This window comes from Ambystoma mexicanum, chromosome 2p (genome assembly GCF_040938575.1).
Source record: "Ambystoma mexicanum isolate Mex_15411 chromosome 2p, UKY_AmexF1_1, whole genome shotgun sequence".
Taxonomy (NCBI): Eukaryota; Metazoa; Chordata; class Amphibia; order Caudata; family Ambystomatidae; genus Ambystoma; species Ambystoma mexicanum.
Genome location: NC_090923.1, coordinates 1304145623 through 1304160284, shown reverse-complemented (window position 1 = coordinate 1304160284; position 14662 = coordinate 1304145623). Strand labels below are relative to the sequence as shown.

Here is a 14662-nt window from a genome sequence, read left to right as displayed (position 1 = left end):
TTATAATTTTTAAGATCAGGGAGGGGTGTGCCATCTGGGGGGCCAATATCATCAGGAAGAAGTATGGCGGGATACCAAGGGAACAATGGAAAATTCCATATCTGCTACTACCCGCCATTGAGAACAGGCTCCCAAATTAAAGGTTGTGCCGCCAAACCCTGATTTTGTGGGGTTAAATGGGGAGTTAATGGCCCCACAGCTTACCTTCTGCAGACACGTCACATCTGCTGGCAATGTAATATTGGAGCGCTGTGCCATGAATTGGTGTGGGCACGCCAAGATGCTAGCTATGCTGCCAAGCAGTGTCTACACATGCCACCGTGTGATATCAGGTTAAAACTTGTATCTAAACTTCCCCACCGAGATCCAGTCTCATGCCCTGTGATATTCTCTGGCCACTGTGGTGGCCAGCCTTGCTTTAAGACCAGATGAGAATACATGTGCTTAATCCATTAAAGAAAGTGCAATGCTAAGACATTTGCTTCGATATATCGAATCACTCATCTCGTTTCGCTTGCAAATATCATATGTATTCTCTTGAGATAAAAATAGTGCGAGATGATTAGTAAGGCAGGCTCATCTGACACCATTCCCAGGCGGTGACGCTGATCTCAGACCTGTACATGGTAGAGGGATAAAGTATATAAGGGGAGCAGGCTGGCCCGGAGGATGCACCCAGCACGAGCACCACTGCCAGTCAGATCACCTCCTCGTCCAGTCAGGACCATCACAAAGGTAAGGACCGGGAGCACTCTGTGCAGAGGGGGCTCAGCTTTATGGCAACACATGCATGGAAGCAGGATTGGGCACTGGGATTGACCATGGCTTCTTGGGCAAGGCTTTAGGGTGATCTTATATGTAGGAATGATGCAACCAGGTGCGTGCGGAGTGCAAGCGGGGAGCATGTCGCAACATGCACCCGCCGCCCTACATATGGGTTTAGATTGAAGAGTAGTAGTGGTGAAAGCATTCATTAAGCGCAACACACAACTAGTAAAATCATTTGTAGGTGCTATACACGTAAATAGACAAGAAAACTAGAAATGCACAAAGAACATAGCATTTAATGGTATAGGGCTGCGAGTGTACGCTCCTTATTTTTTTAGATTTTTACCTTTTACTTTTCTACTAAATTGTATTTAACTGATTTTGTGATTAATTAATGACATGTTAGAGTTATTTTGAATTGCTCAATCAGTTTGTTTAATACATTTATACATCACTAGTGTCAATACTGCAATTAGTCCGGAGGAACTATCAATTCAAACTTGAAGGCCCTTTACTTAATGCATTTTAAAATCTTGCTGTTATAAGAAGTTTTTAAAACATTTTAAAGCCAATATTTTAAAATTGTGCGTGAAGAAGTCTGTTATGAATGTGTATGCTTTTATGGCTACCGCCAAAATAAAGCTACATTTGATTTGATTGGGTAATAATTACATAACAACTTTATAGCCATTCAGATCAAAGACTCTTACTAAAACAGATACTTACCAAAGGGCAAATGCAGTAAAATAATTTAAAAAAAAGATATTGTCTTTCTGTCTCTGCTAAAAATATAAATAAGTACTTTCCAATCTGAAATAGTGTATACAGGAATCATAACAATCGTCATGTCATGTTAGCTGTCAAATAAAGAGGGATGCGGTGCACTCGGTGCCACGTTAAACACAGACAGTATACAGATGAGGCCATCATTATTAATGCACCCTGATTATACTATACAATGTATGTGGTGCAAACAGTGCAAAAGCTGCAATCTGCCAATGTAATTCTGCACGCAGTGTGCAACACCTGATGCACACTACGACTGGGAACATCGTGCACAACCCACAGTCTACTCATTGAATTGTGTGCACGGTTCAAAGTGACTTTGCACTGCTGAAAATACACACTGCACTGCAGACACAAACCCTGATTCATGAAACTCTGCAAAGTGTATGTTTGCAGTGCAAAGTCAGTGCATAGTCATTTTTGCAGTACAAAATGACTTTGCACAGCAAAAATACACTTTGCGCAGTTCCACGATTCAGGGTTTGTGTCGGCAGTGCAAAGTCACTTTGAACCGTGCAAAAAATTCCATTAACCGGGCCCACAACAGTGTCTAGGCGAGAAGATGCAATGGGCCTGGTTTACAAAGCGTTTTCCAATGGGATTGCGCCATTGTAAAACGCTTGTGCAAATGAAACCCAATGTGTAGTCATCTATTTTGCATCCAATGGTACTAGTGTTATTTCAGGTTCACTGCATAGTTTAGACATCATATATGCAACCACGTGGAACCAATGGCATAATGATGTCGCCAAAGTTTATGTTATGTCATCCCATTTACTGGCAAACTATATATTTACACTTCACGCACCACGAACAGTATCTAAAGTAAAGCACACAGGGCTAAATTCCACACGCATCCCATTCATGGAATAATTGCCTGGTTCAAAGTGAATTTGCACTGCTGAAAAGTGACTTTGCACCGCCGACACCTGATTCATGGAACCGTGCAAAGTGTGTTTTTGCAGTGCAAAGACGGGACGAAGTCAGCGCATAGTCATTTTTGCAGAACAAAATGACTTTGCCCGGACTTTGCACTTTTCAGCAGTGCAATTTCACTTTGAACCGGACAAATATTCCATGAATCGGGCCCATATTCGGTGTCTTACAAGCTCCATAGAACAATTAAGCAATACAAGATAACCTTGTCACCCTGGTAGGAGATCAACATTGGTAACACATTTTTTACACAGCGTGTAAGCACATATATTTGTACAATTCTGTAGCATGTACCTCATGTGGCGAAAAGGCATCAGAGCCCAGTGCCAGAGGCGTCACAGGGGAATCTGGTGGGGTTTGGAGTTTGTAGCCATGGATAGAAGCTCAGGAGCTACAGCCAAAAGACTAGCTAGCCCGGAGTCCCTACATTAGCGTAGCCCGGGATCTTTTCCAGACCTCGCAATTCCCTTACCCGGTGCACGAGCCACTAAAGGTGTTAAAGCTTGACTAAAGTCAAACTTTAGTCAAGTTTGACTAAAGTCAAAAGAAGAAGATACAAGTGGCAGTCGGTATATAAAGCACAGGGAAAGGAATACGGATAGACAAGGGACTGCGGCTTGGTTAGAGTGTAGATGACGTGTTCATGCTTGCTTGAGACCAAACACAAAATCTGTGCCTGTTACTCTGCATGTGGAGCATGCATTCAAATCACCGTGAGAGGAAATACAGGCTGTACATATGAGCCCCCAGGGCTCCTCCTGAGTATGGATTTCATGCCCTGATGTACTTTCATATATGTAGGTCAAGTGATATCCTACGCACTGGTAACTCTTCCACGGGTATTAATTACTTAAGGTAGTAAGCTTGGCGGGTGGCGTGGGTCGCGCTCCCGCCTTATTGAAGTTGCTTTGCTATCCTCTTGCACCCACCAGTGCCTGCACCTGCTGCAGACACCTGCCCCCATCACATCACACCAGAGGCACTGGATGCGGGCCTTGCTTACTCTAGTGACTACTATGCAAACATCTCGCTACAGACCAGGCCGGGGGAACTGGCAAGTTGGATTTTCTAGAAACATTCTTCTGCGTTTTTGTCTTCCAGCTCAACCATGTCCATGACCGATATCCTTTGCGCCAAAGACATTGAAGCGGCGCTGGCCAGCGTAAAAGGTAGGGGGTCGGAGCCGCCATGTTCTGTGAAATTGCAACTGGCTATCCTTACTTTTTTTTCAGATCAGTTCACATTTCAATAACATCTCAAAATATATTTGCGCTAAGTAGTATTACATGTCCTTTCTTTCTTTATCTCATCAGTTTCTCATTTAGTAACATACAATTTCAACAGGTTTTCACCCTGCCCATAGTTACCAATTAATACCCAGCCATCTTTATGAAGTCTGGCTTTGTAGCCAACAGCACTTTGCATGCTGGGACCTTAGGTCACTAATGCATTGGACCCAACAGCCAAATTACTTTCAGCTAGAAAGGTATAAATATGATCCTGAAGGGCCCTTTTGACAAATACTCATGCAGGGTTGACTAACTCCAGGCCTCGTGGGCCAGGATGCTGACAGGTTTTCAGGATATCCCTCATTAATATTCATGAGGAAAAATGAGCATACATTTAGAACCTTTGTATCCACATGGATCTCATGAATATTAAAGTATTAAAGAGGAGCATCCTGAAAACCCGACATGGATCTGGCCCTCCATGCTTGCATTTGGACAAACCCTGCGTGAAATGCATTTTGCCTTACTCGTAAACCCCACCAGTATAACTACACAAGAAAGAAATGTTTGTTTTTAGACAGAGTGGAAAACACATTTAAAACCACAAACCACTGCACTTGTAGTGTTGCCCAGTTACTGATAAAGTTTTCTTTTAAAGGCAATAACAGCACTTTGCATTCTGGGATTTGCTGTTTGGATTTGTTTTCATTTTGAGCATCTGCCGACATGCCATCTTGCAAAGTTTTTGCTAAAAATACGCAGCTGGTACTTTTCACGTTCCCATGATACATGCAGCGCTGCCAATACAGAGAAAACATTGCTGACAAAGTTACACCTAGACCTGGACAGCTGAACCAAATATTGATCACATAATGTACAATATTCAAATTCTTTCTAAATATCAAATTGCATATACAGACCAATGGCTTTCGCGTGGGGCATAACATAGGCCAATTGGCTACCAAACTGCAACACGAGTGATGTCTTGAGTTGCACTGTGCCTTGCAGTTTGGCTTTTCCTTTATGATTAAGGAGCTGCCACCCTAGTTACGTCGCCTAGCAACGTGTTACATATTGCTAGGCCACACGACTCCACTTCTTCCAGATACCATTTGACCAGCATAGGGCTGTCAATTATTGAACGATTGCTACCAAGTGCGTTATTCCCAAGGCTTTGACTGAAGCAAAGAAAGACTACATCTCCCAGGATGCACTCATGTATTCAATGGAAAACAAGGACAGAAACAGTGCTTTAAGAAAGCTGTGGTGCCACCTGTTGACCACAGTTTGTTGGCAAAAATGACAGCACCGAAGGCGTCACCACTGACACAACTAGGCAGCTATGTTTTTGCATGTGGGCTCCCTAGAAGAGCTATGTGATGTGATATTTAGCCATGCACATGGGCAGGACTTCCTGCACTGGGGCCGTTAGTGTGGACGGGGCGGGGAAATGGCAGGATTAATGCGCCCCTCTCTGGTTCTTGCAGCTGCTGAGTCCTTCAACTACAAAACCTTCTTTGCCAAGTGTGGCCTGTCCAACAAGTCACCCGAGCAGGTGAAGCAAGTCTTTGCGATCCTGGATCAGGACAAGAGTGACTTCATTGAACATGATGAGCTCATGTGAGTAGAACTCGGATCTTCTTGTCTAGAGCTCAGGGAACTGTAAGTGCGCCACAAAAACTAGGCTGCAGTGCCTCTAGCTAAAAGATTGTGTAGCGAGGGCGGAAGACTTTGAGCAAAGATGGGACTTCCCGATCTGCTTTCTGGAATGGCTGTTCTATTTACCCTGGGTTTAATCTAGGGTTGACCACACTTGGTAGAAATGCATGTGTAAACTTGGATCCCCAGGTAACAGGACTTCCTCACCCTTCAATCCCCCTCCTACTACCAAAAACAGAGCGCCAATGAGTTGTGTGATGTATAGCTCTTAGCCACAAAGTTTTCATTTTGTTCTGCAGACCTTAAACTGTGGGTCCAACCTTTAACTTTTTATTCTAATTCATTGGACTGGAAGCATATTTTGGAATCTCGTATCTAGAAGCCAACCTAATTGTTAGCTGAAAATCAATGTAATGAATGAAAATGTCTGGTTTTCGAATGGTAACAAAAGACTTGCTTGACTCTCATTGTGTGTGCTCTTGCTCCTAGGTTGTTCCTCAAGAACTTCTGCTCCTCTGCTCGAAGCCTGAGTGATGCTGAGACCAAGGCCTTCCTTTGCGCCGGTGATTCTGACGGTGATGGCAAGATTGGAGTTGAAGGTAAAATAATCCTACTTGCAAATTGCAACGTCCCTCCCAGCGTACACACCCACACATCCTGCAAAGCACACTTTTCTAAACAGAACCTCGCCTTGAGCATGGGTGTAATTTTAGGGGGGGACAAGGATGTTTGTCCCCCCCAACTTTCGTGGCACAGCATTTTGTCCCCATTCATTTGGCATGGCCACCTTTTCCTTTAGATGTCATGTCCCCCGCCCCCTCAACATTTTCAGCAAAGTTACTCCACTGGCCTTGAGACAGGTACCAATGGGGGCACAGGATGCTTGGGCCATCATAATCTTAGCCCTCGGTGTGTTGGAGCGCTGGGGGATGGAGTTGGCGTTTGTCTCACAAGGGGATGGCAGTGTAGGAATTTGCTTTGACAGCAGCCCTGGCAGCTTCTACTGGTATCCTATCGGCACCAAATGGTATTCCCTATACAGCGGGCCACATGGAAGGGAGACAGTTAAGGACTAATGGGTGGCACCTGAGAAATAATCTCAACTGGTCCAAGGGGTGGTGTTTTGGGGCTAGTACACTCACACCCTGATTCACAGAATCGTTTTATAATGGTGCAATACCATAGGAAAAGGCTCTGGGAATCAGGCCTTCGGTGTCATTCCTTTCTCCAAGGGCACATTACTTTTTGTTCACTAATAGAACATCATTGTTATGTTTTCGAGGACAGTCCCTTCAGAAAAATGAATTTCTCAGTAATTGAGGCTAAATAATATGGCTTTTGTGAGTTAATACTCCTGTTAAAAATACATTTGCAGACACACAAACACACGCACCAATATCTGAAACATGTTTTTCTTTTTCTGGTTTTGCCATTGTGCAAACAATTGATATGAACAACACAGCAACATATTTGGTAATATTTCTGTTTCCCCCCCCACAGAATTCCTGGCTCTCGTGAGGTCATCATAAACCCGCCCTGCATCAGCGGCGACATGGACAGGTTCTCTCCAATCCCCCGCAACAGGCACTTCACCCACATTTAGCACATGTTTGTACTATTTTATACCGTACCAGGTCCACGGCATGCATTGCTTCGACGATGCCCGGATGTGAACTCCGTCACGGGACTGTGGCTAGATCTCGCACTGTACAAGTATCACGTGCTGCTACGTTTTAACAATTGTATCGGGAAGGCACACAGTGATTTCGATCAATTGCAATGTTGAAGTTGTGACTGGAAGAAGGCAAATAAAAAAACAAGGAAACCTTGGCAACACTCTCTTTCGTTTTATTTTCTCGTGCACGGGACGGGGTGAGGGGAAACGTCTGGACGACAGCGTCGCCAAATGGCCGTGTCTGCTAACACGAGCGCCATTTTAGTCGATGACTAATGCAGTTCTCACAGGAAAACAATACCATATATGGTTTCCTCAGCATTATTTCACACTTCTGAGAAAAGTACCATCGAGTTGGATAATAGGATTTATACTTCGAGCGCTTCTCTATCTCAGGGTGTAAACACTATATTAAAAATAAAACACAAGCTACTGTGTGATATTGATTTCGATAACACAGAACTTACCAAAGCTTTGTACTCGACAGGCCAATGAAATTTGTCACAACATGAACGATTTGCACGATAAAGGAATGTGTTGCACCATTTTCGGAGTGCCCAGGAAAGGGTATATAAGTTGAATGTAAAACCATTGAACGCTCCCTCATTTTGGGTCTCAGTGGTCTTCAAACGGTGGGACACATTCCCTCCTATTGGGTCCTACAGGATGTCCGGGGCGGGAGGGCACGAGGCTCAGGATGTGCAGGGGGGAAAAGTGTGGGGCTCTTTAAGGGATTAGAGTGGCTGCTTTTAATAGGAAACATAAGCAGTTATAGCTTGTGTGGGACATGGAAGCGATGTTTTTAATAAAGCCTGTATCAGTATAAAAAAGTTTGAATACCACTGCTCTACACACGCGCATGCATACCCACCATAACGATTTGGACAGTAAACTCCTGATTTATTTCATTAAAAAATGAGCTATTTTTCACTTTCTCCCTCCTATAATATGTCTAACCCCAATTCAATCAATGGGAAAATAATTAAATACTCCCAATTTTTCTTAGAAAATCTCCCTCCCAGCTGTGGCGAAATGTTGCCATGTATGCTCTGTTTGCCTTGCCAGAGAGTGCTGCTTATTAATGAGAATTCAGTGGTCCGGGGACACTTGTGCTTATTGAATTTCTGCAGCTCCTAGAGGGTATCGGGGTGGCTCCAGGCACCGCGCCAGAGTTGGACTGAGCCCACCACTTCTTGGAAGAACTCAATATCTTGAACACTTTCCAGATGTAAACTGAGGAGGCGCCCGCCAGGCGAACTAATGCTCAAATTGTTGCTATGTCCCCCGCCAGCAACTAAGGAGGTCACAGCATTTAGAGTGTGAGGCTAGCAGAACATGAGACCCCAGAAGGGCTACAAGCATACAACCGGTCTGCTTAATTGCAAACAGCCATAGCCCTGATAGGTTTGAGAAATGTGGCAGGCCGGACTGAAATACGTAGTATTCTTTGCATATTAGGCCCTCACTCTCTGTTACCTTGAGCAAGGCCTTTTTTACCTGTAACTAAGACATCTTCCTGAAACAGCGCCTCGATGCCCGTGGGCTGCAGTGCGCTTTACCAATCCAAACAAAAACACTGAACTGATTCTCATCAGGACTATTCCTCAATGATTTAAATTCAGCGAAAAGCTGGCGAGTATTATCCACTAAGGCCCCCACGCTGCTGAGATCTGTGTGCCATCTGCAAGTCTCAAGTTTACATTCTGGCAGGGCCAACATTTTCATTCCAGGTCTACAAACCAGTGGTCGGTGGGGGCGGGAGCGGTTTGGAGCGGTGCTGCTCTACTTTTTACTGTTCCATCCTAAACTTCTATTTGAAAAAGACACCGTTCCGGAATGGTTTCGTTTTAAAATAAATGAAAGTGTAGGAGGCACTGGTCGAAGTGTACGAAAAGAAGTAGTGGAGCTATGTTCTCATGCCCGTCTGCCCCACTCTCCACAAACCCCATCGCTGCGCCATCTCCCACACACAGTCCAAACCCCCAAACAAACACACCTACTATTTAAGGGAATGTTCAATGCAGTGCACTGAAGTGCAAGCTTCAACTTCTTCCTACACTTTTATTTTAAAACTAAACCGTTCCGGAACGGTTTCTTTTTAAAATAAAAGTATAGGAACAGTGAAACTGAAAAATAAAAAGTATAGGAGCATCGCTCCCGACCACTTCGACAACTGGTAGGAGGAAGTTGAAACTTGCACACCGCACTGAACATTCCTTTAAACAGCAGGTGTGTTTGTTTAGGGGTTTTTATCGCGCATGGGAGGGGGCGTGCCGATGGGGTTTGTGTGGGGAAGGGGCAGGCTAGCAGGGAGTATAGTTCCAGTACATTTAGGACTGCGCGCTAGCGAAACAAAATGATTCTTCAAGACACTTTAGATGCAGTGGCACATCAGAAGCAGCTTGCGGCACAAGCAGTTCCATACCGCATAATTTGTGCCCCGTTCCCCCCAGTCCACGTTTATAGTAACCTTAGTGGCAAAACACAGCACAAGAAGGAACACGGCAGGACTGTCATGCGGACAGAGCACACAGATCTGTTTGATTTCTATCCAGGGCCTGCTCCTGGATTTCCAAGGTGTTGTGCAGCAAAGAGAATGCAGGCCCCTCATTTGCTATATATGTGGACATCATAAGTGACATCAAAACAAATTACATTACGAACAATGTCACTAATCTTGAAAACTTCTTTTAATGTCCCTGCAAATGATTCCTTTTTTAGAGTATCAATGTGTAAGCCATGAGACAATATGAGGATGTTATTATAGCCATGGGAAAGGATATTAACTAATAGAAAAAGCTGCAAACTGAATCCCGCCTTGGGGCTCTCCATTTTGGGCAGACAAGGCACTGGGAGATTGGATGATTTTCCCAGGATCACACATCCTTACTTAATTAGTGAAACCAAGATTTGGGCCCAGTCTGCGATTTAAGCACTTGACCACATATCTTCGAAGCTATAGTTAATACAAGTATTTGTTAAAGTTTTGAGCTTTGAATGATGAAATAATTAGTTTTAGAGCAATGCCTTGAAAAGTACACACATCACATAAGCAACAAACCTGACATTACATACATTGCTGTAGAAAAATGTCAAGCAAAAGGACAATGATTTTAATTGTATTTCCCCCACCTTGAATGGAAGATTACAGACGTAGCTTGGGTATGGGAGCCTAAGCAAAACTGATGTGTGTTTTAAGCTGTGTTCACATTCGAATGAAAAGGCAACACAATATACGGTAATCTGCTTGCGTCATTATTTCACACTGCTTGCAGTGTTACTCTGCCCTCCCATTTATTAGCACCCACCATTAGCACCTCTTAAGGGAGAATAGTCTATCCTTAGGCACCCCTGTGTCTGGGCCATCAACCTCTAATCTCTTACAATAATGCTTTGTTGACACAAAACGGAACCTCATGGGGGCTGTTGTGCATCCCCTGAGCTTTCAAATACCACATGAGAAAGTGTGTCCTCACGCTGGGAATGCTTAGGACAGCTGATCCTGCTTCACACCCGCTAGGTCAGGACTTTAACCGCCGCGGGCAGGCTTTGGGCGGGACGCGAGACACAGCCCATGAATTTGATACAGTCCTGCAAAATAGGGTGCAGACACGCTATACAACCACCAGGGACTACCTAAGCTAACATATACCTTTTCGGACGCAGCTCCACTTCTCAGTTTCTATCTGCACCTTGCCTCCTACTTTTACATCGAAGTCCTCATTTTGGACCCTGTTAATGATTCTGCGCTAAGAGGGCATCGGGGTGGCTCCAAGCCAGGTTTCCGAAGCTGGGGCACTTGTAGAAAACGCAACGGCAGGCCGCCAAAACCGATGTTTGCAGCACTGTTGGTTGGGTGCTTTCGTACAGAGCCCTTGTTACTCTCTGCCATTCTTGGTACTGCAAAGAGCAGCACTTCCTAGAGTGCCATGATATGGAGCGTGCCTCCCATTCCTCGGTGAGTTGGTGCCATGCAGGAGAGAAACAGCTAGAGCCCCCCCCCCCCGCCCCCCTGTCCTTGCTTCAGGCTGAACCCGCTCCCAGGGCTTGCACCTGGCCTGTTTGGCAGACAGGGCATGCCGGATGCCTGTTCGAAGTGACTTTAGTGCTTTGGCAGTCAGGCGTACTACAAAATGAGTCCCTGCTCTTTCTCCCTGACTTGGCTGCTCTCCAGGGCACATCTGCACTTGTTACACTCCCGGGTTTCTTGTTTCAGTTCATAGATGGGTAGCAATCAACTGCAGGGATATATTCCACCAATGGGTTCCGAGTGACATCTGATAGACAACGAGACTGCGCGGAAATGAACCCCGTGGTTGAAAGGCACCCCTCTACATGTTTAAGATCCGCGTGTGCCCCCTTTCCATTTCATGTGCTGTCCCTTATGAAGAAACATTTCAGGGGGCGTATAGGGCAGCATGTACACCCCGACAAATCACCAAGCTCCCTCGCCCCCCACACATTGCAGAGAAAGCCAGGCGTCTCCCAACCGTGATGTCACAGCAGTTGATGATGACTTACATAGTCCCCTGGCATTACATCACAGCAGGAGGAGCCATCATCCCGGAAGGGAAACACCTGCAAAGGGCTGTTCTTGCAAATGCGCGGCCATTCTACTGTGTAAAAGTAGAGCAGAGCATACAGTCCCTCTAAGCACACTGCAACTTTCTAAAATGTGCAGCCTTGCCTCCTGGCACAACCCCAGTTCAATGATGGGCGCACTCTTCTAGCGGCATTACATGTGGGTGCATCCATCGGCGTAGGAAGAGCCCATCCTCAATATCCTGTGAGAAAAATGCCATATGCCGTACCCAGGGACGTCATTTAGGGGTCGCCACTGCAACCTCTGAGGTCTCCCTTGGCTTTTTTTTTTTGTAATGCAAGTTCCTGGGGTGTGGCCAGCACCATGTGGCTCTTTACTTCTGGGGTGGCTGGCTTTCTTGTTCAAGCCCCTTAAAAAAAAAAGAAGAAAAATAAGAACATGAGGGCCACAAGTCTAACACTTTCACCACTGACCCTAAATAAGAAACAGTAGGAATTCCAAATAATGTGTCTTTCTGGAATTCTGTACAATAATTGCTAGACTCATTAAAGGTTTATTTCAGGCAGACTTCAGGGGCTGACTCACTGATTTAGTCCGTTCTTAAACTCCTCAGCTCAGCCTTTCATCCTTCTGAGGTCGATAAATGAGTACCAACACAGGTTGGGTGATATTGGGTGTATATTTTTTCTATATAAAGCGCTTAAGCGTAAGTGCTATATAATAACACATCATTATCATCTGGTCATGGACGTCTGCTTGTATTCACAGTAATTTGGTAATATGGGCCTGTACACACTGATCTTAATGATACATATGGCGATCCATTCTCGTATGAAATGTACAGCACATTATAGTGATATCGTAACCATATTTTTCGTAGTGTACAATGCTATGTGATGCCACTTTCTGTTTTGGCAATGGGTGAAAGGTCGTGTTACATCGCTTCCCGCGATATCACTTCGGGGTGGGGTCAAATGACATTGCTTCCTGTGATGTCATCAGGGGTCAAGTGTCGTGTGATGTCACTTCCACTACCCCTGGCATTTTGGTGAAATGACGTCCCTGGCCGTAACACAATCTCAGATCGTGCGGCTCTCTCGGATTGTGGTATATCCCCTCTCTCTGAAAGGCCATCCACTCACGAAAGTGTGAGGAGAATTTGGAGTTCTGCCAGAATGTTGCGGTGCTCCTAAATGGTCCAGGAGATGGTAGCAGGCATGCATTCACGGAAATCATTGGGAGGCGGGAAGCATGCTTGAACACGCCTAGCAGGAATGTATTCAAAACTAATTTATTAATTTGCATTTTGAAAATGCCCGGAAGTATCGAGCCGCTATTACAGATCATTTTTGTTGCTGTCTTAGTTGCATATTTATAATGCGCTTGTTCGATCCCTGCGTTGCTTCCTGTCGTCTTGTTCCCAAGACGAGCACACTGCCACCGAGCTATCCACCCTGGACAATGTTACATCAAGGTATATAGAAGTCAAAAAAGGAAACATATTTGTGATTTCTCAGGCCACGCCTACTGTGCACTTTGCATTCAGGGGTCCTGGTTTACGGAGTTCAATTTTTAACAATCTTTAGCACCCTGAGAGGATGCGTCAACCAATCAAGGTACAAGCCCATATTACAAGCACCATAGTTAGCCAGCACCCACTTCCATTCCCTGCTCCCCCTTCCCCCTCACCTTAGCACCCGTGTAGTTTTCTACACAGGTGCTAATGGTGTTTTTTATTTTTTATTTGAAAAAAAAAAGAAACATGCATTTTCAGTGCTGGTGTCCCCGAAGTAACTTTTCAATGTCAATGACGTCACTGTCACCAACATTGAAAACGGACTGCCAGCACTCGCGATCTGAATGACGCATGACCTAGTAACATCACTGTCTCTGTCTTCCCTCTGCCCCCCCCTTGCCTCGTCACGCCTTGAAACACTTGTGTATAGGCGCGTTATAAATGCCATCTCATATCATATCACTGCACGTCACTGGTCCGCACTGTAAAGGTAAGTTTCTTTTTTTTTTTATAAAAAAGAAAAAAGACACCATTAGCACCAGTGTAGGGAACTACATGGGTGCTAATGGCGATATGCCCCTCACTGGTGTGCCGATTCTTTCAGCAACAAGACCACCACCCTCGTTAAGGGACCCTGGCTACGCTCGGGCACTTAACTTGGGAGGTGGCCCCTTACCCACAGGGTTATGCCGCCGCCACCTCGGGGCATATTAACTCACTGGGAAGCTGTTTTGGCTTTTGTCCAGGCATTTGCCAGGCACTTCCATCATACACCTTGGCACTTACACTGTTTGCCAGCGTTCGCCCTCTTATGGCTACGAGAACGGCTATCTAGTTCAGAAAATGTACTACTCCTTCCTTATTAGCAGATTAGAAAAGTTATAAACTGTATTCAACGGAAGCAATCCATGAGGACCACCAGGTCAAGTGACGGAAGCAATCCATGAGGACCACCAGGTCAAGTGACGGAAGCAATCCATGAGGACCACCAGGTCAAGGGACACCATGATCCTCCGTCGTCCCCGTATCAAAAGAGCTAGGGGTAACGGTCGCTCTTTCCCAGCATTAGCTGCTGCTGCATGGAGTAAGCTGCCTGTGGAGTTAAGAATGATTCCAGATCTACACACGTTTAGGAAGCGCTTGAAGACAATCCTGTTTAAATAAATACATTTCCCTTTGGTATGATCTGTTTGCCGCTAGCAAATCTTTTTGCGCCCTGATGCCTGCGGGCAGCGGCGTCTCATAAAAAGATAAATAAATAAATAAAAAGCTTCCGTCAGATAAATAAATAAATAAAAAGCTTCCGTCTGACTGCCTCGGGCTCATCTTCTTCAGAAGGACATGGTCTGGTGGTTTACATTGCATGCAAACTAACTGTATTGGCCCTCTTACCTGCTGGAGCCCGAAATTGTAGAATCAAGTTTCTCTTCAGCAGTCCTGGTGCCATCCCTCAGATAGCAATACCCGGTGGAACAACACCAGGACTGCGGACCACTCCCCTCCAAAGCCCCGAAGTGCCACATCTTAGCGATAAGAGACGATTGGCAATG

General features: G+C 45.2%; 1 protein-coding gene across 1 annotated transcript; it reads left to right on the top strand.

Annotated features, from left to right (window-relative positions):
* Positions 1-633: 633 nt before the first annotated feature.
* On the top strand, positions 634-7208 carry LOC138567446 (parvalbumin beta-like). The gene is made up of 5 exons (XM_069645646.1): positions 634-735; positions 3592-3659; positions 5207-5339; positions 5868-5977; positions 6879-7208. Exons 2-5 carry the CDS (start codon positions 3599-3601, stop codon positions 6905-6907), a joined length of 333 nt encoding a protein of 110 aa, XP_069501747.1. The 5' UTR covers positions 634-735; positions 3592-3598; the 3' UTR covers positions 6908-7208.
* Positions 7209-14662: the final 7454 nt, after the last annotated feature.